Below are 26,409 nucleotides of genomic sequence, written 5' to 3'. Positions count from 1 at the left end.
CACACAATGAGAATATCAGATGTAATCAAAATGGCTTTTCCTGGACAGGTGCAGGGTAGACTAAAAAAATTATTATGTACCGTAACTTCTCATTTTGTTTTACACCAATGAAGTCTGGCAATGCACAGAGGATTAACTTATCTGCAGTAATAAAGCAGCAGCAACAGCAGCAGAGCTCCAAACCCCACCCACCACCCCAAAAATGTAAATAAATAGAGATGGGAGGGGGAAAAAAAACAAAAGGAAAAGGTTATACCAGGTGGGGGTTTTCATCCAGTCCATTAGGGTGTCGATTCTCATTGAGGTGCAACAAAACACCCTTAATGGACTTTTTCTGAATAAAGCGACAAAAAGGGGTTAAAACTGGTATACTGTTAAAACAAGATGAGCTTTATTTTCCTTTTATGTTGTGATAACCTTCTGGTGCTTGTCATTTTGCTCCCTTTACCATAAAATGAAGCTTTAGTTTTGGTTGCTTCATGGCGGATGTCATTAGGTATGAAATTAAGCTTTGAGTCCATTCTTACCTGTCAGAGATATTGTTTCAGTTTTAAGAGACCATAATTTAAAGAAGTTCTCTATATCTATATCTATTATCTATAATTACTCAACTATAAGAAAATGTTGTTTCATGGGTTTATTGAATAATCTCAACTCACAGAGACTGTTATATTGGATTGATCTGGGTGTGATAATGTGTCAAATATTATAAGAGTGAAGAGGCCCAAACTGGGGTCAGAAGAAATTAGATGCTATAGAAAAGCTTTTTTTAAATGAAAAAAATTAAATTACATAATGTTATTTCTTCAAAATGTATTAAAATACTCAACTACAAAAGATGATAAACTGGTATGCAATTATTTAAGTTAATTGCTATGAACATATGAAGATAACATATGAAATGGAAGAAGAAAGGTATGAAGTTGCAAAGAGGAGGTACGAAGAGGCCAACTAACCAATCAACATAGCAAACATACACTGCCACAGCAAACAATCCTAACTGAGTCCTACTTATGACTTACGACAGTATCCAAAAAATGGAGAAAACTTTAATCATCAAAAATGTTTTAGAATTTGAATAAATGCCTTACATTACATCAATATTTCAGCATTTGATACCATCAGTACCTGGATTCCTGGCTGTTCCCAGAAAAGAGGAATGGACCCTCGGATCTGGATGAATGATGAGACTTTATCATCTAAGAAGATAGCCTTTGAAGGAAAGAAAGAGAGAAATCCTTAGACTTTTTATGAATTAATATAATTACACAATTAAAACCACCTAGAAAACAATTAAATGTACATTTTAAGAATGTTTTGAAACTAGAATGAATAACAACATAACTATGTTGCTTATAGAAAAAAATAAAACAGTCTTTAAGATAAGCTAAAGGGTATAAAGGAAAATTGCTAACAAAAATAGATTTAAATCATACTGAAATTGTTAAATTTTGCCTTCCATCTGTGTGATAACTTAAAAAAAGATGAAACTTGTCAACTGAAGCCATGACAAACCTGTTCAGTCTCCACAAAGTTGGCCACCTGTCCGTCATCGTTTGTCCCTCGCACATTAAATCTCGTGCCGGCTCGCTCTGAGCTGAGGCGAGAGAAGATACAAGCCTTGGCCTGTTTGTGGCCAGCATAGATGGTCCTGATCTCTACGCCGCCACACATCAACCTCAGCAGCCAGTCATCACAGTTTACTCCATAGTGTTTAAGGTGCAAGTGCAGAGACTGGTTCCTGTTTGGTTATAAAGAGGGAAGATGATTATTTTTTTTTAAAAATCAAAAACGATCACAATCTTTGAAGAAAAAAAAAAGGTTATTCTACTAACTTCAAACAGAGAGAATGTTCACAAATTATGTGTTATGTTACCAAAAGAAGCGGTTGTCTGTAGTATCTTCCAGGATCCTGCGATGCGCATTGAGACTTAGATCCATGCTGATTCCAGTAGCAGACCAGGCAAAGTAGAAGTGTCCTGAGTTTAGGACCTTGCGCACTTCAGAAATCCGGTCCTCATCCCCTGGATCATTCTTCAGCGATATAAAGTCTGTCTGCGTGACCCTGAAGACCTCTGAATCCTGCACCTTCCCCACAGAGCTGCATCCTGTCACAACCACGAGACTGTGGAGCATGGAGTCCCCTGCAAAATCAAAGGATCAAAAGTACAAAAAATGGTTTACTGAACTTTGATGCCATTACTGCTTAACAAGAATTCAGCAGCCAGTCTAATCTCAGCCATCAAGAAGACTGAGCTTTAATCTTTCACACTGCTAGTTCCTTGTCGTGATAACAACAGCCTTCAAGGTCATATGAAGGACGGAAGAAAGCAGCTTATGACTAAGGAGCAACTATGCCACGAACAAGAGAAGCAGCATGGCTGCCTGGAAACATTTAGGGAACAATCATTTTCTGTTTTCCTACCCAGGTTTAGCCGGAGAACACCAAGAATTCCATATGCATCAAAGATCCTGGTATAAGTACTTTTAATGGCATCCTTTTCCGCCGCCGCTAAAAGAAACAAAATGGGTGAGAAGAAAACATTATTAGAGCCTGTTCAAATATATTCTTTGTAGTGTTTCCAAAGCCAGATGTTCTAGGATGAATCGCTTCTGTCATACTTCCATTGAAATGCCATTGCTTGAAAGTGCAGTCTAAAGATAGTGTTAATCATATCTTTAATCAAAAACAGATGGCTTACACAAAACGGCAACAGCTCCTGATTCAAACATGAGGCATTCTTCCCTCGCCCTCGTTTCCACTATGACACTGTAAGGTGGCGGATCCAGCTTGTGGTAAATACGGTATCCTTTGCTGAAGGCCATAGCTGATCCAAGATGAAAAAAATCCTATGTTACTATCTGCAAATAAAGGGAAGAAATAAGAATCAGTGATGGTGAGACATAAAAATACATTTACTTAAAGATTTTTGTTGAATAACTTGAACTGTAGGATCTTTATTTAGGTAAAACAAAAAATACTAAAATAAAAATACAAAATCATTATTAGGTATTAGGCTTAGGTACATCTAAGCATTTGTACCTAAGCTTTCTTAAATTTTCTTTACTAATTCAAAAAAGTTAATCATGATGTTAATTAATTCACTTACAAACTGAAGAGGATGGGAAGCTCTTCCTTTTGATGCATTTAATCAAAAGAAAAAAAAACCCATTTATCTATCTTTTAGTGGTTGATTTTGATCTCAATTCAGTTGAATGGTGCATCTCTAAATACACAAATATACAAAGTAACATGCATAGCTAGCACCAAGCTTGACACACTTTGAGGTTCAAAACTGCCTCAATTCAGCAAAGTGTCAGAGACACGCAGAGATTTTGGGTCATATTGGCATTATAGCAATGCAGAATGCAGCAGATGTTCTTTCTTCAGCTGCACATTTGCGATGCAATTCTTCTATTACAATGTTTCCTAAAGTTGTCCACTAGATTGAGATCTGGCATCTGTGAAAGATTGTCATGTTCAGAGAGCCAGCTGATTTGAGCTATGTGATTTAAGCTGTGTGACAGGGTGTGTTATGCTGCAGAAAACAGCCATCCGAAGGTAGATAGGCTACAGCCATAAAGGAACAGACAAGGTCAACACTGAGAAAGATTGTGTGTATGATCAATTGTTTGACACTGTTTAATGTTTACATTTATGAAAATTGGTGGATTTGTTCCAGGTTGTGCCAATCGCTACTCAGCTGGACCGTGGCACTGTGATCCAAGGCTAAAGAACATCAGATAGCCAAACTCATTTGAAACAGATAAGACCATAATGCCGCCTGCACAAAATAAAGTTGGAGATTTGAATAATATCTTAGCAAATGGATTTCCAATCTTATCACATTTTTTTTCTCTGATTTTGAATAGGACAATAAATCTTAACAGACTGAGACAATGAAGGCCACTGCACATGGGTGAGCAGAGCAGTTGTCTTCCTTCTCAAGAGTATGGCAAGTCTGAACAGAAGAAAACCAAAACACAACACGGTATGCTTTACATAATACAATTGTCTTGCTTATCCACAAAGACAGCAAGTAGAAAGTTATGGGTAAAGCTACATTTTGACAAAAACTTCTAGTTGTTTACAGTTTGCTACAGATAGGATGGATAAGCTCACCATTTGTCTTAAAATCTAAGGCTAACCTATAGACAATAACACAGTGAGTTTATTGTATTTCAAAACGTTTCCCTTAAACCGCAAATAAGGGAAACTTGCCAAACAATTACAGGAACAATGAGGAAAGTTAGGCTGCAAAGTCATCCGATTTGTGAGGACACTGGCCGACAGAGATGACAAACTAATATTTATTTTTAACAGGCTCGCTGCAGGGCAACAGTGATAGAGGGAGATGGTGAAAGTTAAAGGCCGGGGAAGTGGCAGATCATCTTCCCGGAGTGATAGTCACGACTTCAAAACGCAGCAGCAGCAAACGAAGCAACCGCTAACCTACCAGCTAGCACACAATGCTACATTTTTATGCGATGCAAAGCCATCAAAAGAAGCAGGTGAATTACTCGTATATGAAGAAAGTATTTGTTGTCCTTCACACACCTAACGCTAGCTGGCAACGTTAGCCAACTTAGCCAGATTAATTCAGAGACGGCTATGATTCGCTAGGTTTCATTATTTTGATGGTGGCACTACCTGCGCGTCCTGGGATGATTAACTACCAGCTACTATCGCATTTCTTATCTCGTCCCACTCATGTAAAACACACACGCTTGCATATATTTCTAAATGTTAGTTTTATGTAGTAACTATCTGGTTTAATTAAAACATACAGAATAAATGTGCTACACAGCCCGTCTTACCGTCTCCCCGCCGGGTTGCAGCACCGCTGTCACAACAAAATCCTTCCTGGCGGTGTGTTGGCGGAGTGGTACATTCTGACGTAAAGTAAAGCACGCCCTGCTTCACGTTACCGTAATACTTCTAAAGCCATGCATGACGGAAGTGCCTTTATTGCAACAAAACTTGAAGTAGTTGCCTTTAAAACCCAGTAAACGATACTGATAACAACTGTACACAAACACAGATAAACTATAATTAATACGCAGAAAGAAACTGGAAATATGAACTCGTTCGCATTTAAACATAATAGACAGTCACTCACATCCAATTAAAGAAAGTGTGCAGTTCTTTCTACCAATCAGAGTAGACCAGAGGCGGGACATCGGCTTTCATAACCCTCCGTGCTGGCATATATAACAAGACTTCCAGCCTATTCGTAAACACAACAGTGTTCGGAAGTGAATATCGAGCAATAACATGACTGTATTGGCCATTTAAGAAGGTAGGTATTAATACTGCACTGTCTATGCAAAACATTATGATTAAAATGAATACTATACAATAAGGCTTTGTTACGTGTGTTATCGAACTGCCCTCGTTCACCCGCAGCCTCTGCTAATGTTAAACTATTTTATGGTTATTAAATGTTGTGTTATCTTCCTAACTGGCAGACAATGTTAGATCGTAATGTATTTCTTAAATGATAGCATAACGATAGTAATACGAGCAGATAAAAGTAAATTCATTTTGTTATATGCATGTATAAGCTGTGTGAATTTGTTCTGTTGACAAACAGAACGGTGACAATTTTAAAGCAGCAAATTACGTTTTTTCTGTCACCCAATGTAACTATGGATCAGGGTTATGTTTTAAAGCTATGGTCAGACGTTTATGTAGAAACAATTAGGCTCTTTACAGTTTTTCACTTACACAAGACACGAGGGTAAATTGTTACTTGTGTTTTACATTTTAGTTGATATGTAATTGAGATAAACTCTATAAAAAACAAGTTTTCCATGTTTTTGGTGACATCACAAAGTGCGTGAAGTGTTTGCATAAGATGCTTTATGCAAAGCTTGTTAAATTTAGTAAATTAATTGTTTTTTTAATTAAATTATGGAACCCATAGATCTTAAGAACCCATAGATTTAAGGGAAATTTGGAAGCATTCAAAGAAAGCAAAGACAAAACACCCATAGTCACAATTTCCACAGTTTCTTTCTTAAATTAACAATGGACATTCCGTTATAATCAAAACCTGAAACTGCACTGCACTGAAAGGAGCAAGGAAAGAAAATCTCCCACCTGTCGCCAGAAAAAAATGAACTGTATATTTTTTCCTTCACTTTGTTTTTTTTTCTCTCTATTTTTCATTGAAGAAAAACTATAGATTTATTGAAAAAGAAAGAATAAAAAACATCTATTGTATTGTAAAGAGGTTTTCTTGAACATCTATTTAACAAAACATAGATTTATGGGAAATTAAAGTAAAAAACATGTAACTTAAAATTTGAAAAGAAACCCTAAACATATTTGAGAACACCTGTAAAATGAAAAAATTCAGATTTTGCTGTTTCCTCCTTATGTAATAAAAAATTGTTCAGTTCTAAATCATGTAATTTCAATTGTATATGCCTCTTATGATATCATTGACGCAGATACATTTGAAGATTAAAATCTGCTGGTTAGTTTGCATCCTGTCTTTTTATTGTGTGTGAATATGTTTGTGAAAACAGATGAATAATACTTTTAAAGACCAGTCTCAGCTCCTGGTTTATGTGTATGCATCTCTAAATATCTAATGTTCTTATCCTGTATTTTTCAGAAACTTTATTTCATTCCTCCTCAACATGAAGCGCCTTTACCTGGTGGAGCCGGTGGTGGCTCTGTATGCTTTTAGCAGTTTTCTCATCTACCCGCTGGTCCAGCAGTATGTGTACAGGAGGCTCTGGCAACAGCTGACCAACACTCCCTATCCCGTCTCGGACAACTCTTCCAGATGTGCTCCAAGTAACAGCAGCAGCAATCAGACCGACTTCCATAAGGTTTGTTCCTAATGGAGGGATGCAACCTGGTGTCATCTCAAATAATCTTATTTGCAACAAACCTTAGTTCATTTTTTCATTATCCAAACAAAGCTGAGAATTACTGGGTTTTTTTCACAGGACGGAGAGGATATGTTTATTGATTATCTAATATTTAACTTTTGATAATATTCTGTTATTTTATGTAAATAAATATCAGTCCCAAATATGATTCCCTCTAGCTCTTTGTACGGATGTCTTTTAACATTTTCATGAAAACTATATAGGATTGAATAATCAATATTATTCTAATTCTAGCTGGTGGTTATGTTTATTAGTGCATAAACACTGGTCAACCCTTAATGATCAATGGAAATGAGCTATGCTGAAGTATTTTCATCCCTGGAACATTTTCACATTTCACACAAAAGATTTGGCCAGGTTGTATTTTTTATTATTATTATTTTTTTCGCAGATAAAAATCTGATAATGTGGTGAGCATTTATATACCCGTTTTAATTTCATGCTACGCAATTAACTGGCTTGAGAAGTTGCATAATTATGTTGAAGTCCATAGTTTTAATATTTCAAAATTAAAGGGTATATTGTTGTTGCACCTGAGCAACATTGTTTATTCATTACAGTAGTGTTTTTGTTGTGAAATAATTTAAAATGCTCATTTGGTGAATACATTTAATTGTATGCCATACATGTCATTCAAAGCAGACATGTGACTCAAGCTTAACCTTCTGAACTTGACTCCAACACCCTGAACTAACAACATAATCTCAAATCATTTTTAATCCAATAACAGCTTGCAGTGTTCAATGTACCAAAATAATTAGATTTTAAGCAGATTAAAAGAAGCATGCATTCATGGACCAGTATTGTCATGCTATAAAATTTTTTAAAAATAAAAGTAGGAAGTGAAACACATTCACACAAGAATTATCTATTTCTGTCTGAAAACACAGCTGTCACATTGGCAGCTGCAATAGAGCTTTGTTCCGCTTGCTTTTTCTCAAGAAAAACCTCACTTGTTTTCACAATCTCTGCCATCTTTATAACTGCTTTTACAGGTGTTAGACAACAGTTTTGAAAGATTTCAAACCCTCTAACATTTTTGTGTTATACTACCATTTGGTCTAAAACTCAAATTAAAGTGTCAAAGTCAGCAGATTGTTTTTCTAGGTCTTTGGAGCATGGATTAAAGATCATTGCTCCACCTGTTTCTGCAAACAACCAGATATCAGGCTGAAAGAAGACCCTTGCGTACAAGAAAGCCAAATCGATCTGTTTAGAGATATCTGCCTGTCAAAAACATTGACTAGTGGTTTAAAACTAAATGATCCCTTCTTGTTGCCCTTTTTAGGAGTTAAAACTACTATTTTAAAAAGCAGTATGCAACATGTCTACTATAAAGGTGACTGTAGACTCGCTACAAGAGCAGATAGACCCACTAATTATTTGCAAATATTGCTATAACACTGTGTCAATCAATTAACATTAAATTTTTGGAGTACTTTTCAGTTAGGCTAAAGGAAACAATTTCTTTACATAAAATAAAACAACAAGCAACAGCAAAATTGTTGTTTTGAAGGACCAAGGAAAGTCAACTGGGATAATTGGGGTAATGAGGCGACACTGGAATATTCAGTAGTGTATGCATATCAGCATGAATTGATTTTATTCTAACCTAAATTACCTGTCTTCCAGGAGGTGCAGAAGCAGACGTCTCTTTTCTCCCTTTACTCGGAGCTACTCTCCACAATCCCATCTTTGATCGTTACTCTTGTGCTGGTGGCCTATAGTGACCGGGGCGGACGCAAGATCACCATCATTATGCCTCTGATCGGCACACTGATATATACCAGCACCTTCCTGACTGTGTCCTTCTTTGAGCTCAACATCTACCTTCTCATTGGCTCTTCCTTTCTTAGCTCTCTGTTTGGGGGTATAAGCACTTTCCTGGGAGGCTGTTTTGCCTATATAGCGGACTTGTGCCAAGACGACCGGCAGAAGACGCTGCGAATGGCCGGAGTGGATATGATGATTGGACTGTTGTCTGGAGTGGCTGCGATATCTACAGGTTACTTCCTGAGAGCCGCAGGCTTTAACTGGCCTTTCTTAACTTCAGCCCTGTGCCAGTGTTTGATCCTAGTCTATGCAATTTTTATCCTGGAGGAGACTGTAAGAAAGACTCCCGCTGATGGCAGTGATATTGACGGGTCTCCTCAGCGCCCTGGATTGAGACAGTTGATCTTTGGGCTCTGCCAGATCTTTGCAAGAGCAAGCTACAAGTGTAAAATAGTCTTAGCCCTCCTGATGATCATCTTCACCAGCTTCACCTTCACCTACATTGGAGGCATCTCCTTAGTGACACTATATGAGCTGAACGAGCCACTGTGCTGGACTGAGATTCTGATTGGGTATGGCTCAGCACTGTCCACCACGGTGTTCCTCACCAGTTTTCTGGGAGTGTCGGCATTCACATACTGTGGAGTCCCGCAGCTGCTGATCGTTGCATTGGGGATCTTGTCTGTGCTGTCAGGATTGATCATGATGGCGTTTGCAAAAACCACAGTTCTGATGTTTTTAGGTAAGTTTAAGCTGCTGAGCCGTAATTAAAGTTATTAAACTTTGCTAAAACATTACTTGAACTAGACAAAAATGCAACCCCAAGAATTTGATTATTTATAAAAAAGATTACGTAATTTATTTCAATATGTGGAACATCAATATTTAATGGATTCACTACACTCATAAGTGTGTAGTCACTTTTCAGACCTTGTAATTTATATTTTCTGTTTCATTTGATGACATTTATCTGAAATAACTTTTAAATACTGAACAAGATAAAAACACTTGAAAAAATAAAGATCCTTAACAAAAACACTACATTCGCTATTCTCACTGGTTACAGATTGACAGTAAGTTTACTGGCCTGTAATGTGTTCTGAAGCTACTGAGTTTGCAGGATCTTTTATTAGAAGACTGAATTGTAAGCTTTATTGTGTTTGTAATCATGACATCTTATCTCTGCTTTGCTTATTTTCTTATCTCTGCTTTGTTTGCTTTAGATATAGTACTGCCAGGGGGTTTATTATGAAAAACATGAACGCTGAAACTCGTTATAATTTTGACATTTCCGTCACTGATTATGTGTGTTTGCAGTTACATAAAAGCTTTAATAAAATTTCTTACTTAATTTTCTTGTTTGTTTTATTTTTATTGCAGCAAGGATCCCCATGCTGCTGTCCATAATGCCTTTCCCTGTTCTCCGCTCGGTAATATCAAAGATCGTCTCCAAGTCTGAGCAAGGCAAGTGTGCTTTTGGACACACACCATGAATGCATGTCTGTGTTTAAAGAGTCATAGTCCACTGGTGTGTGTCCTGTCCTTAACTAAACACTTAAAGTTTCTGTTTATCCTAGAAGTGAAAGGACTTGAAGAAACATAACATTTTGACTTTAGTCGTCTCTGTTATACTTCACTGAATCCATTTTTTTTGTTTGTTTTTTCAGGAGCCCTTTTTGCTTATCTTTCCTTTCTGGAGAGTATATTTAATAATGTTGGATCTGCAGTCTTCAATAGTATCTATGCTGCAACGGTGGGGTGGTACCCGGGCTTTGCCTTCCTCTTAGCTGCGGGATTCTGTGTCATTCCTTTATCTGCAATTGTGTAAGTTAATTTTCCTACTCTTTACACCACAACAGTAAACTGTCATATCAGGCTTTTGCTTGACTCTTACATATAGCAGCCATTTATTTTCTAAATGAAAAGACATTCATAAAATAGACATAAATGAAATCAAATCAAACAGAAAAATAAATCTAAAAAGAAGAGCAACATTTTTAGTTGACAAGTTTATGCAAACACAATCCTATACAAATCAATCCTATACAAATCAATTGTTCCTAACTCAAAGAGTTAGGAACAATTGATTTAAAGTATCAAGAAACAGTGGCTGATGAAAAGGCATCACCACATTATGATGTCACCACCCCCATATTTCACCACAGCGATGGTATGAGCTTGGTAATGTAGAGTATTAGTTTTTGTTCACACATACAGATTTTCATGCAAAAAAAAAGTTATTTTTTGGTGTAATGTGTTCCACATTTATTTTATGTCCCCTACACACAGGGCTTCCTGTGGTTCTTTTCTTCCAATGGCTCACCACCTTCCTATAAAGTGTTTTATCAGAGACAAATCCTGGGTAAAGAAATTGTCTGATTTGTTCAAACACAGATTGTTATTAGAAAAAAGCTATACTCAAAGATACATCCAAGAACAATACTAAAATGCATGATCTCAGCAATGTTGCTTAAAAGTTTTTGCTCCAACTTGTTATTGGCTGCTTGGGATTTGGATGACAAAAACACTTTTCTGCTGGGTCATAACTGTCAAATACACATCATTTCTGTAGAAAAGAGAAATGTTCAGAATCAAAAAGTAGGAAGGCACAGTTCCTTATTTGAAGTATAACTTTCTAACCATTGTCCTAAGAATTAAAAACCATATCACACAACTTGCTTAGCTTTCTAAGATGTGAAATCACTTTTAAACCTAGAAGGTCTTGATTTGCATATTATATTACAGCTCAGGTGGGAGAAGTTGAGAGGAAAAATATTACTAGGGCATTCAACAAACCTTTCAATTCAAAGTGGGAAAAAGAAAGTTGTTCTTCAAAGAAATCCATACAATGTACCCTTTAAGGTTTACTACAAGTCATGTGGGGAAACACCGAAAATGTGGAAAAAGGAGGAAATGAGCCTTTATGCAGAACACTATGGTGGAGAATTAATATTGCACATTACCTCGATCCTTCCATCCCAAACATGTTGGTGCCAACATCATGCTGTGGGGATCCCGTTCTTCAGCAAATCCAAGGGAGCTGGTTAGAGTTGAAGGGAAGATGGATAGAGATAAATATTGGACAGTCACAGAAACATCCAGTCAAAGATTACATGAGACTGACTGAAACCTGTCTCCTTCCAGCTGTGAACAGAAAACAGTTCTTCTGACTCGGGTAGCCTGAATGTATTCATACACCACAATCTTCAGATTTGCATTAGTAAAAATAATTGGGAAATGCTGAATCATCTTTCTTCCACTTCACAACCACACACTTTTTTGTGTTTGTCTATCAGACAGAATCCAAGTGGTATAAAATACTTTTCAAAGGGTTGTAGGCTGTGCCATGAACACTGAAGTTCTCTGTCCTAGAACAACTGTCAGCAAAAGATTCTTTTGCTGACAGTTGTTAAACTGCAAAGACAAAGTGATACTCAATGTGAGAGCTGTAGCGTGAAACATAACCCTCCTCACTGCCTACATGTTTATCACATGCTGTGCTTCTTTCTTTGCACAGTGATCAGTTTTGAAATAACAAAGGCCTACCCAGATATTCTGTTGTTGCCTGCTAACTACATGTGCACACAGATTGCAAACTCCTTAATGAAATGGAAAGGCATTTTAGTTTTAAAATTAACTTATAGACAATGTGTCTGTGAACTTCCAAAAAAGAATTGACAATTAATGGAAATGCATGACACAACAGATAAGGTTGTCTCCCTTTTTATCTAGAATTAGTAATGTCTATTTCCTGTCCACATGTGTTCCTCTTTCTGAACATTTTAGTGCAGTGGCTTTTATCGGAGTGGATGTTACCACTGAACCCATAAAGTCAGAAGATGGAACCTCTGAGGAGGACGGCCAGGCTGAGAAGGAGAACGACACCAGTCCTCTTCTCAGCTCTCCTTCTGTTAACACCTCAGCTGGACATTGTTAACGTATTTACCTTTTAAGTATGTCAGTAACTTCAGTTTTCCGGGTTGATACCACAGGAAAGTGTAATATTTTGTTGTTAAATTAGTTTTGATGTAGTGCTTCTTCTCTTTGCAGGAACTTTGTCAGTTTTATTTTTCATGCTAAATACCATTTCAAAGGGTTGTAGGCTGTGCCATGAACACTGAAGTTCTCTGTCCTAGAACATCTAATGACAAAAATATGCTTAAGAAGGAGAACGTGAGCTTATCAGGGGAATATATGTGTGCTGTGTCTGAATATTTTTAAAACTTTTGATGAATTTATATATGGTGTAATTAATTGTTTAATAATTCCATCTTCTAATTTACTTTTCACCTTTTAACTGTTAGCTATTTTTTGAACAATTTTCACCAAAATTCTAGCACTGCCTAATTTTCATAAAGTTTGAAGTAACTGATCACATTAATTAACATTTTACAAATACCGTATTTTTCGCCCAATAAGCCACTACTTTTTTCCCACGCTTTGAACCATGCAGCTTACAGCCCGGTGCGGCTTTTCTGTGGATTTTTCTTTAACCGCCACGGGGATCTTCAGCATGAAGTGACTCATTAGAAGTCAAAATTGGAAATCGAAGAAAGCGCTAATTTTCATTTACACAAGCACATTCTAGCAGCAGGCACAGCAGAGAAATGTTTTTCAACTCATACCCCCTCATTATGAAAACCACACAAAGAAGTTCATATGATGCTTTTTTTTAAGTTGAAGGCTATCGATCAGGTGGCACATAACAGACGCAGGACTGTGTCCTTAATGGCAGATTTATTAAGGAAAACCGAGCGGCGGAGATACCAGCGCCTTACAGCCCGGTGCGGCTGGTATGGTTCCAGTTTTTTTTTTTTTACTTTATGGGTATGGCTTATAGTGAGGTGCATTCTATAGTCTGGAAAGTACGGTACTCAGGACACAAAAAATAATATTGCCAAAAATCTTCCCTGTTAACTAATGTCAAAATGCTTTGTTGCAGAATGTATTAATTTGTCTTGGGTTAAAATGGTGTTATTCATTGTTTTATTTAAACCAGAAAAGGGCCGGTTTGACTGATTTTTGCTGGTTTTTTAATTTCATATTTTGTAAATGGACTGTACTTGTGTAGCACTTTAAGTAGTCCAGTCCAGTGGACTCCAAAGTTCTTTTTATTACAAGTTACAGCTGCCTGGAAAAATCTGATTGAAGCTGCCATTCAATCTGCACCACCACCTCTGACTACCACAAGTAGGCAAGGCAGGTGAAGTGTCTTGCCCAGGGACAAAGTGAGTAATAGACTGGGGTTCGAACCCTCATCCCTGAGCCACTGTCGCTCTTTGTGAAACATGTAAAAGTATGTTTCTTTTCAAAAATATTTGCACAATCAGTTATGTGTTAATTTGTCTTTTTGTTGTTTTTTTTATTATGTGTAAAATTATGAAAAATATAAAAGTAAATAATATTTAAAAAAATTGACACGAGAAGATTAAATTAAAAGGGAAACAAACCCTTGAATTTTTAACATGTATTTATGTTGATAAGCTAGTATGTATTGGGAAGTGAACATTTTAATGAGGCAGAGAATGCTTCTTATGTTTCTCTAAAGAAAACTTGCTCATTAGGTGAGCACTTTACATCTTAATTAGCGGTGACACAGAACACCATTAATTAAGATCTGGTATCTGACAATGAGAACTAGCAAAATGTGTTTTTTGACTGGGAGGCAGTGACTTGAAATAGAAAACTGTTACGAGGGAGCTAAAATGTAGGTCAGTTCAGAAATAAATACTTGTGGTGTGAAAGTTATAAGATATATTAGTATTGTGTGATTTGTAATCTTTTCAACATGGAATAAAATCTGTAGAAATAAGGTTAAGTTTCCAGAGACAAATCCAAGTTCACAAGAAGAAAAGAATCAATGCCACAGGACTGAACCTTTGATTTTAAATATTACCAAAAGGTAGACATTCTAAAGCAGTTTTTTGTAGATCAAGGTTTCATTGATAAAATTAATATTTTTGTATCAAAATGCACTTTATATTAGTTAAGGTGTCTTAATAAAATGAACATATAAAAAAGTTGTTTGTCTCTTTAAATATGTCCAGAAGAATCAATTGGAGCTAAACTATTTTTCAATTTTGTGTTGGTCAGTTTTTCTCTTTTTGGTAGGATCTCAGCTGTTGCCAGACACATTTGAAGTTGAATCTGTTCAACAATAAAGTGCTGTTTAAAAGAGCTTTAAAGAAGGTTTTCTTAGAAGGTTTCTTGAAAGCTTACAAAAATACTGGCAATAAGCAACTTTCTTGAAAGTTTACAAAAAAGTTGCTTGAAAGAAAAATATAAATACTGGTACAAATCTGAGAACAGTCCACATTTGTCTTGACCTCCGGGAACGTGACAGTAGCTCACAACAGAATTGCCTATTTCAAATAACATCCACAAAAAAGTAAACTGAGGTGACCCAGATCATAAAAAATGCTATACCCAACACTGAGCACATGAGATCATAAAGCCAGTTAAGCTACTGTTTAGATCTTGTGCCCTGCTATGCAACTTTGAATTTTAAGAATTTCATTTGATATTGCAACCAAGATCTAATTTCCATAAAACCTCTCTATATTGTTAATACAAAATGTCCACACCCATCAATGAACTTTAGAATTTTCCTTTTTGTGTAAAACTTTCAGGCATTTAATTTAACTTTTTAGGAATGTCTTTTTACATAAACTTTCCTCATCTTGTTCTTTTTATTCTCATTCAGTTAGCCTTTTCTGGGTGAGTTTTTATATGAGCCACTAGGTGTCAGTCTTTGTCCACCCATCTAGCAATACTAGCTCAGTTGGTGAAAGTGCTTCTCATTTGAAAAATCCCTTGTTGCATCTTATCATAGCCTTCAACGTTTGTGAGGCTTTTCTTCCATGACACAATGTAAGTATTAAAGTATATGTGTTGTATGGATGATAAATGAGCAAAATAAATGCATTCAAGCCGTATAGCTACTTGTTTTCTGCTTGGGTTGGTTATTGTGGGAACCACAAAAGATGAATGATGTGGCCTGAATGCAATACAACTCCTTCACATTAATCAGCACTGGAGATGCTACATAAATCAGATTTTAGCCACACATGGTGCATCACAGGAATAAGACTTACTTTGGCTTTAAAGTGGACGTTAACAGTTTTTAATGCAGTTGTATGTATAAATAATAAACCATATCTAACTTTATTTAGATTTATTAAAAGGTGGGACAGCTAGATTGATCTGAAAACATATGCCACAAAGGGGGGAAAAAATTGCCAGTCCTGTGAATGTTGTAAAAGTGAAACATCCCCATAAAATTGAGTGTAATTTCCTGTTGGTTATTCTGGCTGTAGCTTCAGTCATGGAAAGCTTAATGATGCCTGATTGAAATGTGGAGTTATTTGATTTCCATTCTCAGGTTTTGAGATTTGAGTCTAGATTGTGATTAGAAGGTAACACAGAGTTTGAATGAAGTTCACTACTTGAGGTTTAACAACGGGTCCTTCTGAGGCACGGAACATATGGTCTCGACTTGAATCAGAGATAGAGGTGTGGTGAGTGGTGATGATAGTTTTCATGGGTTTTCCCAGGGGTAGGGATCTCTGGCGGAGACAGTCAGGGTGGCTTGTGTCAGTGTGGCATGCAAAGGGGTCGATGGGGATTAAAGAGAGAGTTGACGGAATATGGTTTTAAGAGGAGGATGGGGGAATGAGGGTCTCTTTGGTTTTTGGTTTCCAAACACAGCTGAATCAGCACTGCAATCATCTGCACCACACCACATCACATCACCACTGGCCCTTTCTGTGATGTTGATCCAGAGAGCGGGTAACAGACCCCACTCTTTATCTCGATTCTCTACATGGGAAGATAAATTGTAATTAAATACCCTATTAAATACCAAATTTAAGTGACTGAAGTGAAGTTTTGAATGGAACAACTTTTATATTTATATTTACTGCCATCTAATGATGGCATTAAATTAACTTAATGGCATCATCAGATGGCATTAAGTTAATTTTTCCAGGATTTCTAGGGATTTTCAATCTCTTTCAACTGAGATTGAAAATCTACAGTCGATTCCATTTAACGATCTCCCTCTATTGACTATATTGAGGATTAAATGTGGCACTGGAGAATCTAAAAAGAATGGAAATTAAAACAGGCACATAAACTGTGTAGCTAGTGGAAGGCTCAACATGAGGTTTGAATCAGGTGGAAACAATGCCACAAGTGCAGCTTTGTGCCTCGTAGACAGTCCCAGAATAGAGTGAAGGCCAGGGACAATAAACCAGTGTTTGGAGGGCAGCCATTTTCTCTGTCTCTCCCTCCTTTTTTGTTTATTGTTAACAGATAATGCTATTACTCTGATCAACCTTTGCTCCCTATGTGTTTTCGTGCCTGTTTGAATGATTTAGTTTTACAACTGACGTATGATTTTTTTTAACTAGATCGATCTCAAGTTTTGTGAGCTAAACAGTCCGCACATTTTTTGCATTTGGCTTTCATCTTTCCCATAAGCTGCAATGCATGGCTTTTTGTCTTCTCTGATTTATCGATTTATGTTATTGAGATAATCCTATTTGCCTACCCCTTTCCACTCCCATCTGAATCCCATGGATTCATGTGGTTGCCACTCCTTCTACAGATGTCTTTCCCAGTCTTTACTGCGAATAATGTCTGTTTCTTTATAGCTATCTACTTCACCTGCTCCTCATTGTCTTTTCTCGTCTCCACTAGAGAAGGATCGACTGTCTTCTTCGAAGATTTCAAATGTAGATCTTCAACTTCCAATACTGACACATAAACTGCAGATCCTCATTGTCTCTTTTCACATTTCAATTACTTGTCATATCACCAAAATTTTTTAAAATTATTTCAAAATCCAAACATCTAGCTAAAGGGATGGGCCAGGAGTAAAGCACATGTTTTAGTGTCTCAAACTTTCTCATCTAAAAAATATTCATATCTGCAAGCACTACTTCATGAACCTGAAACTATTGTCATGTTTTTATAAGACAGCTATCCAAGGATTATTTACCGGGGAAGCAGAGATTATTGGCAGCAACATTTTCCTTCTTCATCCATTGTCTACATCTCCAGAAGTCATTAAATGAAAGGTGGTGTAAACCAGGACAGATTGCCAATCCACGCAGTTCAAACACACTCATTTCATTTATAAGGGCAATTTTCTGAGAGACTAATTATCCTAAAGGTCATGTTATCCTAAAGATAAGAGGCCCCTGGCTGATATTCGAGCTTCAGTTCTTGCTGTTAGGAAACAGTGCTAGCAATTGTGCCATGGTGCAATATTGATTGAATTTTTTATTTATTCATATTGAAAGACCTTTTTTGTCCTTTATAGTGCTTTTTTTTTAATCTGTGTCACTTTTCTGACCATGCCCTTAAATGATTGTCCGTCTCAACACTCACACATTTAGATCTAATACTATACCATATGTGAATCTGCTCTTCATGGTAAGAGAAGACAATGTATGTCAACAGTCATATTCTTGTATTGCTGACAAGATTTGAGTTATATCCTGTTTACAGAACCTCACCTTAAAATTTCACAGCAATACAAAAAATAATCTAGATGTAACATATCCAGGATATTTCCTGCCTTGTATGCTGCAACTTAAGAGTATGGTGTTTCACCATCCTCACTCTGCATACCAGGTGCAACAAGAAGTGCACCTTTGATTGGTGGGCGGGGCAGGTGCCTTTATAGCCAGGCAGGCCGCTGCAAGGTGCGTGTGTCTTTGTCTCCTCTGCTACATGCTGGCTGACTGAGTGGCCTGTGGTTTTGATCGGCTTACTGGAAATCGTAAGTGCCATTTGTACCATCTGGCTGGGATTGTGGTTTGGTTTTGGTGCTATACCTGCCGTGCGTTTCTGCAGCATTGTTTGCTGGCGTGGCATTGGCGGTTGCAGCTGGAGATTGTTGCGGCGTGTGGCTTCCATCTAGTCCTCACTTGTTGGTCCGCTTCCTCTCCGGGAAACTGTGCTTCCACTCCTGGGTAAGCTACCTGCCATTTTCATTTTTACTTACTTTTCCTAGATCCACAGTAATGTATTTCCTGTTTTAGGCACCAATTGCTGTGGGCATTGCAGCGCTTTGGACGCTCTGCTGTCTTGTCCTGTCAGTGTGGCGTGAGCAGTTCAGAACGGAACCTGCTGCTATTTTGGATATGTGGGCGTGACTCCTTCGGTCCTGTTGTGAGCGGCTTCTGAAATCGGACATCAGCAATTATTCCATTGTTTGAAGTGTTTTGTTTGTTTGCAATCTTTCTTCCTAACAAGAACAATGGGAGAGGCGTAAGGGCTGCTACTTTCCCTTATTACCTGGTTCTGTAGGAGCTGGTTGATATGTGACTTGACAGCCTCGTACTCTGAGGGGGGAATGCGCCTGTACCTCTGCCGAACCGGAACCTCATCCATCAGGGGGATGTTGTGGGAAACCAGATTAGTGCACCCCAAGTCACCTTCATGAGCTGAAAAGACAGAGCTATACTTTTGTAAAAGAGACTGAACCTGCCGTTGTTCAGTTTCAGTCAATGCAGACAAATCAGCAGATTCGATCACGCCCTGCTCTGGACCAACAGCAACCTGAGAAACCGTAGCGCCAGGCCTGATTTCTGTCACACCAGGGTGCAGGCTAACCACTTCCGTCCATACCTGTAGGAGAAGACTAAGAAAAATCTCAAAAGAAAAAAAATAAATCCTAAACACACAGGCAAGTCTTCCTTTAGATAGCTACTGCTGTCTTGTCCTGTCTTACAACACCACTAATAAAAACACACAGTTAAAACCCTACACATTAAAACAAAAAGAAATTGCAAACCTGTGTTCAATTGTGCGTCCTATAAATAAAAGGAACCCCGCCCCTCGGTCGGGTCACACGCCTTTGTCTTCACCCACTTTGACCAGCTATTGCAGGAATTATGAGACCAAAATTCTTGCATTTCTGAGTAAAGTTGTGGTGCTGTAACAGTTTCAAGTGTTTTGTCTTGAATATGTTTTACATTCAAACAATTTGCCAGCATTACTTATTTATTTTTTTATCAACCACCACAAATGGATTTGTTTTTCGAAAGAAGAGTTGGTGATACCTCAAAGAAAGCAATTTATATCGATGATCATCTCAACAATGGTTAGAGGAGACACTCTCAAGGGGGTGGTTCACAATGCTGAGTCTACAGTGTCTGAAAGCTATGAATGTCATTTGTTCACAGCTGCACTCCTGTCTTTAGCAATGTCTTCTGCTGCTGAGCCCAAGCCTTTTAAGACAGGCAACCCCCCACATGTGTGGAACCATGGCAGATAAAAGGTCACTGTGCCAATCAATATGCTGCCTGGTTCTGCTTCAACACACTGGATTAATCAACCTGCTGCTCCTGACAGGGGGAGATATCAGAGCCTGATAATCACAGAAGAATGGAAAGGAGAGGAGTGTGATACATGAGGATTATTTATGCAGAATTTCAGCCATGACATTTTTCTGTTATCACCATGTATATTTTTGTCTCACCTTTTAGTGTCCAAATTGATTAACCCAATCCATCTCTTTTTTCTTTGTACAGGTTTTATTGTCTCTTTGGGCATATTAACAGCCATGTGTGTCTTAAGAAAGATCAAGCTGATTTCATTTGGTTGGGTCGTGCCGTTAAAGAAGCACACAAGTTGTCCTAAAAGAGGTATATCTGTGGTCAAATCAGAGCCTCTCCAGCTTAACTTGACATTAGAGAAACCACAAGGCTAGTAAAAAAAAACCCTTTGTTTAACTGTGCCAGCAGTCATTTAGCTAGCATTCATGTGGAAATCTGTAAGGGAGCAGCAGCAACATCTGTATTTATCTGATCTGGTCTAACACAACCATTGCTGTTCTTTGCTATGATCCTGGTTACTGTTGGCCAAAGTTGGATGTTTTTTAAAATTTTCTTCTGCAGTTCATTCATTTAGATATCAGTTCTTTGTTCTGACCCTCAGTTTTGGTTCTGGTATTTCTGGCAACAGAGATTCTCAATATGGTTTAGATCAGGTTAGGTTACTTTACTTGGAAATCAAGGACATTAAATGTTACTAAGTCAAGCCAAGTTTATTTGTATACTTTATTAAAACTCAATTGATCAACACCAGCAGATGACATAGCTCCAGAAATAATCTCAGATGGCGAAAATTTCATGCTGGATTGCAAGCAGCTTTGATTTATCCCTCTCAACATTTCCTCCAGAATCTGAAATGGATGAAATGGAAAACTTAAAAAATATGGTTTTGGACCAATAACCAAAAGTTAAATTCTTTTTCCACTTTTGACGTTTCTGTTTTCTGAGTGACTTACCGCAAGAAATGTCTGGGACACGTCTTTGTGTGGTGACTCTGGAGGCGCAAACTCCAGTGGCTGTCCACAATCCATGAATCACTCCCGAACTCTTTTCTCTGTCTTTTGCTCTTCCTAAACATTTAAAAAAAAAATGTTGATCCATGTCCATGCCTCATAGCTGTAACTAGTAATATAAAACTTTGAAAGCTACATTTGCTGTTGGCCACTCTTTGAAGCCCTATGTTGACATTTTCTTGTGTCAAATACTATTTGTGACTTTCCTACAAAATCCAAACCACAAACCCTTCAGCCCAATCCTATTACATCACTCGGGACGGCAGGAGGCTCAATAATTTCCTAATACAGTTAGACATTGTTGATTTTAGCTAGTGTTACTCAGACAACAGTAAAAAGTTACATTTGTTTTATTTGCAACACAAGACACCCCTGCAGCTCAAAGGAAACATGTCAAGAGCATTTCCCTGAGCACTGTATCAACTTTAAAAGCCACAAACCAACAATCCTCAGTTTGAAACCCCACTCTGTCAGTGACCCCTGAAATATCAATGTTTTGTTTTCATCTGTCTGAATTAGAAGAGGCCTTTCTGCCCAACACAGTCAAGTAATCCATGCATACCAAGTTTTAATGAAGACAGTTATTTGAGATGCTGTTTTTTTGTATTCCTAAATTCTGCCATGAACCAAACATGAGAGACAATGTCTCGGTGAAAAAAGCCGAGTTTAAGATTTCTAACAGCAAAACAAACATCGGACGCACCAAAAACACTAAAAATACTTACACATTAAACACAACAAACCATCACATAAGAAAAATGTTAAAATGCTAATCAAAGCAAATGAAAGCTTTAAAAGTTAACAAGTCCCATTAAAATTGTTGAAGATCTTGGACAATATTGCTTTTATTAATACAAGGGTACAATAAAAAGTAAAAGTGATTTAAACATTTTACTTCAGATTTTTTTTAATCTTTCATCAACATGACACTTTTACAAATTGTATTTTTTATTATATTTCTTTACCTTCTCACCTACATGTCTAACTAGTTTCCAGGATGTGTGGGGTCTGCAGAGACGTAAGCTGCCCTTTTCTCAACCCTAGACCTGCATAGGTCTTAGACGGAAGGGAGGTTAGCTCTTACAGTCCTCTTTGCAGTCCTAAATATTCAATGCAGTCTGGACTAATTCTGTTCATAAGCAGTATCTGTCTGTGGATCAACTTAGATCCCGAGAAAGGATTGTTCCAATAAACCATCGGTGATCCACAGTAGACATGGTGTTGTTGAGAATGGTAAGGGCACTGTTCAGTTAGCGTAGGTCCTGTTTCCACATAGTATTTCCCGGTTATCTGTACCTGTAGTATTATTTTTTTCCAAAATCTGCTCCACTGTGCACTTCTGTAAGTTTCACTTCTCTCTGAACCCTGTTGTTTGTCAATCACTCCCCTGTTGTTCACCTGTGACTAGCTGCTTTTACAAATATTTGGTGTGAAGCTTTATTGTCCTAAGAATCTTTCCGTAATAAATGAATTTGACAGAAAACAGTGGAGGAGGCCAAATTATGCTCTGAAATCCCAGAAAATGTTGAGAAAACCGCTCATAAATTTGGTAGAAATGCAAACCAAACCAAAACCTCAGTTTTAAGAGCATGAGGTAAGGCACCTGCACAAATATGATCTTCAGAAAATTATAACTGGAAAGGATTTATCATATGCTCACCTCAAAATTCAGTAAAAAGATATTTGCAAATTAACATCATACAAGACCTCACACAACCCTGGAGATAATTTTTCTGGACACTTGAAGTAGTAAAAAGAACACTGCATGCTTTTGGCTCATGGTACATCTTGTGGAAAAGGAAAACATTACACCCTCACACCCTCTGATCGCTCCCCAAAATCACATCAATTACTTTGGTTACCAATCACACTCAGCCAAAAAAATATAGGAGAACAAAAAAAAAGATAATCTGAAATTTCTAATTAGTCTGAACTAGAACTCTCCAAAAGAAAATAGCTGAACAATTAGATATTTAGTAATACTGATCATGGCACCAGTCCAAATGTTGGTGTCACTTAATTTTAATTGAATTGTAAAAACAAATTAAACAGGGGAAACTCTTACTAAACACCTTATTCTATTCATCTTTCTATATCCAATATTTGTTTTTTTTTTCTATTTGCATGTGACATTTTAGCTTCTGTATACAAAGCTTGAAAACAAATTTATGCGCTAGAGTTGAGATGACAAGGGTAACAAAACATAGTTTTGAATTTACTGTCCTTGCGGTCCAAGGGCATCCTCCCTTTTATTCTCTTCCTTCCCAGTAAAAGAGAAAAACTTGCAGCTGAAAAGAATCTGTAGAAATGTGCCTGAGCCTGTCATCTGTATGGGAAAAAAACCATGTGGAGTGTGTGAGACCTTGTAATTCAGGGATCTACATGGAAAGTTTTGGGACACAGAGTCCCGTGGGCTGTTTTAGGCTGATCTCAAGCCAGCTGTTATTCCAGAATTATTTGTGTCTACTGCAACAGTGATAACATCTTTCTCGTGTCTGTTGGTGATTGATGTCAGCTTTGTTGGTGATTCAACATATGCTAAGTAGACATGAACATATGCATTTCAAGCACGACGATGCATCTGGCTAGATATAAAGCATTTGAACATAAGGAGACATGCATATCATCATTTACGTAGCTATAGAATATATATTTAGAAGTACTTTACTGAAGGATATCTATTTGTTTGGATTAAAATTGCGAAACATAAAAATAAGTAGTTTTTTTGGAAAATTGTTATACATGCTTTTGAAATTAGCTAATTTTAAGCTTAAAAATATCTGCAACTAAAACATTGACAAACAATTACTTTTAAGTTTAACAGTTTATCAACCCTGCCCAGCCTTAATGTTTTGTTACTTTTTGCCATCAATATAAATATGACTTTCATCATCACTCATCATTCATCTGTGTTGTAGATGCCATAACAGTTTACCATAATGAGTTGCATTCATGTTCCTCTTCAGTGCCCACAGAGTCACTTGTCCTAAAACACTCCAGTTTGATTTAAATCATTTTACAATGATTTTGCCAAACTAAACATGAGTCAGCTGGTATTTCACTGAGAGTAAAAATCTAAATCTGTGCTGGTCCAGAGTCATAAACACATAAGCAATTAAAGCCTGAAAGCAAATGCAGGAGAAGCTGTGGCACAGGAAAGAGCAAGGTGGAGCAGCATGTACCAATAGAAGAGTGATTGACAGCTCTAAGACGTTCCTCCTGGCTCTCCATGGTCATTTCTGATCGAGTACTGTATTTCTATTGATGGCTTTAGGGCCAGGACTATGCAGAGGAGCTTGATTTTGTTTTGTTTTTTTTTCACAGATTTTCTGTCTCATATCATACTGTTAGGAAATATTGACAATTTAAACAAATATGTAAAAATCATCTTGTTTATGAAAGCTACCTACTGCAGCTTTAGTTGAGAAATAACTAAAAACTCTACTTTTTTGTTCTTTAAACTCTCCAAACTTTGCCAACAAGACTAGATTCCAGGCACAGCCAATAGCAGCAAACCTCAAACCAGATGCTTTAAGCAGCACATTTTATTGCAACAGCCGATCAAATAGCATGATATAACTAGATAATCTAAAGAGACACTAGGACTAGACTTATAAATTTTAATAGATACAACAGATCAAACATTTTCGGAATAAATATCTTTTCTCAAAAATCTGTTGTTGTTTCCTGCATTTACCTAAACTGCATCAGCTTAATAAGAAGCAGCTTACAAAGCTTGCATTTCAGGATGCAACATATGTTACTGTTTCAGAAACTGAACCTATATGACTCAGAGGATCTGAACTCCATTGTCTTACTATCAGATTTGATTTTTATGATACATCTTGTAATGAAATAAGAATAGATGTGGTGGTTAACCCTTTCTTTGACCATGGTGGGTGACTCTCTGCAGTAACAGCATAAAATTGAAAGCAAACAGCACAACATATTGGATTAAAACCCATATGAAATAGTACAATAGGAAATATTCTAATTTCCTTATCATTACACATCCCTACAAAATAAAAAGCTAAAAATTTTGGTATTTCATTTTTTGTGTGTGTGTGTATCGTCTTCACAATGGTTGCAGTGTTCTATAATCAGTGTTCTCAATCTCTGAAACAAAAAATCTTTAGCTTTATGTACCTGCTTCTCTCTGAACCAGCTCTAGAGGACCTGGTACGCCATTGTTTTGTGTGATTTATGGCCAAAATTTCAATAATATTGATGAAATATTTCCTTTCAGTTAGAGCGTGAGTGACCACTACCACTCCCAGCAAACTTCTAAATCATTTATGGAATGCGTGTAAAAACAGAGTTAGAGAAATAAGTGTCCTAGCTATAACTGGCCACTTAAGAATACTGTAATGATTCCCATTGCTCAGGCAGGAACAGGAAAACATTATTCTTAAGTCAGAAATGTGAGATGTTAGCAAAACAAGTCATAAAAAGTAAATTATTTGTATTCAACAGATTAAGGACATATTTCCTCTCTCTATGTCACTTGGCATTGGTCTAAGCTAAAGGTCTCCAACCCTGGTCCTGGAAAGCTACTGTCCTGCAGGTTTTAGATATGATCTGAGAGCAACACAGCTAAATCAGACAAATGGCTCTCATCACCAGGCCTTTGCCAAACCTGATGGCTTGTTCATTCATTTGATTCAGCTGTTGCCTCTAAAACATGAAAAACAGTAGATCTCAAGGAAACAAATAACCTTTGAAAATAATTCAGAGGACATGCTCAGCAGACTGCAACAGTATTAAACAGCAAAAAGGTCTTTATGAGGTCTTCTATTCCTTTCTGTGTTTAAGAAGGTTAAAACAAGCAAACAAAAAAAGGTACCAGAAGGTCTTTCAACACCTACTACCAGGTCCAGGGACAGAACTGAAACACAAATTTTGTAATTTGCTTCCTGTGCTTTGAGAATTTTAAAAAGCTAACACTTTCTCACACATGTCTACTGCAAAGAGTAGCAGACAAATACAATGGGTATAGAGGTCTGCTTGAGGTCAGTAGTATAAAGGACATCCTGCTCTCTGGAGCTGTTGCCATATTGATCTCTATCTTGACTTGTATGTTAGCACATAAAAAGCAAGTCACAATACAAGGGTCAAACTGTGAAATACATTGTTTTTTTTCTCACATATTTGTAATGGGACAAATATGTACTGCTTTTAATGCATCTCATTTTACACAGTGTGTGGGTGAAAAATGTAGAATTTACAATGTGTCTTGGGACGGAAAATGGCTAAATGGGCACAACTTGGACATTCTCCCCTTTGGGGTTTTACTCAGCGGTTTAGACATTAATAGCTATGTGGTGATGTATTGTAAGGTGACAGCAAATTTACACTGCTACATACGTTGTACA

The 26,409-nt window shown here is 37.2% G+C and overlaps 2 protein-coding genes and 1 long non-coding RNA gene across 7 annotated transcripts in view; 2 read left to right on the top strand and 1 right to left on the bottom strand.

Moving 5' to 3' along the window:
- The window catches only part of synj1 (synaptojanin 1), a 29,707-nt gene extending 24,823 nt beyond the window's left edge, over positions 1–4,884 (bottom strand). For 3 of the 5 annotated variants that reach the window (XM_055051320.1, XM_055051321.1, XM_055051322.1), the window contains exons 1-7: positions 4,789–4,809; positions 2,703–2,862; positions 2,426–2,512; positions 1,877–2,144; positions 1,516–1,741; positions 1,129–1,212; positions 257–334 (exon numbers count right to left, since the gene is read on the bottom strand). In XM_055051320.1, the coding sequence (XP_054907295.1) occupies positions 257–334; positions 1,129–1,212; positions 1,516–1,741; positions 1,877–2,144; positions 2,426–2,512; positions 2,703–2,826 (867 nt within the window). In that variant the 5' untranslated portion in view covers positions 2,827–2,862; positions 4,789–4,809. The other 2 variants (XM_055051319.1, XM_055051323.1) reach the window with 2 other exon arrangements.
- A 320-nt stretch (positions 4,885–5,204) lies between these two features.
- Positions 5,205–15,616, top strand: slc46a3 (solute carrier family 46 member 3). The gene is made up of 6 exons (XM_055051669.1): positions 5,205–5,300; positions 6,624–6,843; positions 8,539–9,421; positions 10,060–10,143; positions 10,347–10,503; positions 12,466–15,616. Exons 2-6 carry the CDS (start codon positions 6,649–6,651, stop codon positions 12,614–12,616), a joined length of 1,470 nt encoding a protein of 489 aa, XP_054907644.1. The 5' UTR covers positions 5,205–5,300; positions 6,624–6,648; the 3' UTR covers positions 12,617–15,616.
- A 2,752-nt stretch (positions 15,617–18,368) lies between these two features.
- LOC129373605 (uncharacterized) lies at positions 18,369–19,014 on the top strand. The gene is made up of 3 exons (XR_008607386.1): positions 18,369–18,466; positions 18,541–18,659; positions 18,729–19,014. It is a non-coding gene; the product is annotated as an uncharacterized LOC129373605 (long non-coding RNA).
- Positions 19,015–26,409: the final 7,395 nt, after the last annotated feature.

This window comes from Poeciliopsis prolifica, unplaced genomic scaffold (genome assembly GCF_027474105.1).
Source record: "Poeciliopsis prolifica strain line A6 unplaced genomic scaffold, Auburn_PproV2 SCAFFOLD033, whole genome shotgun sequence".
Classification (NCBI taxonomy): domain Eukaryota; kingdom Metazoa; phylum Chordata; class Actinopteri; order Cyprinodontiformes; family Poeciliidae; genus Poeciliopsis; species Poeciliopsis prolifica.
This window is presented reverse-complemented; position numbering and strand designations above follow the sequence as displayed.

What these genes read in the sequence shown, in the direction of transcription:
- slc46a3 (XM_055051669.1), top strand. Translation starts at nt 6,649, where the DNA reads ATGAAGCGCCTTTACCTGGTGGAGCCGGTGGTGGCTCTGTATGCTTTT. An exon ending in CACAGTTCTGATGTTTTTAG is followed by an intron (nt 9,422 to 10,059) that starts GTAAGTTTAAGC and finishes TTTTTATTGCAG; the next exon opens with CAAGGATCCCCATGCTGCTG. An exon ending in CGTCTCCAAGTCTGAGCAAG is followed by an intron (nt 10,144 to 10,346) that starts GCAAGTGTGCTT and finishes TTGTTTTTTCAG; the next exon opens with GAGCCCTTTTTGCTTATCTT.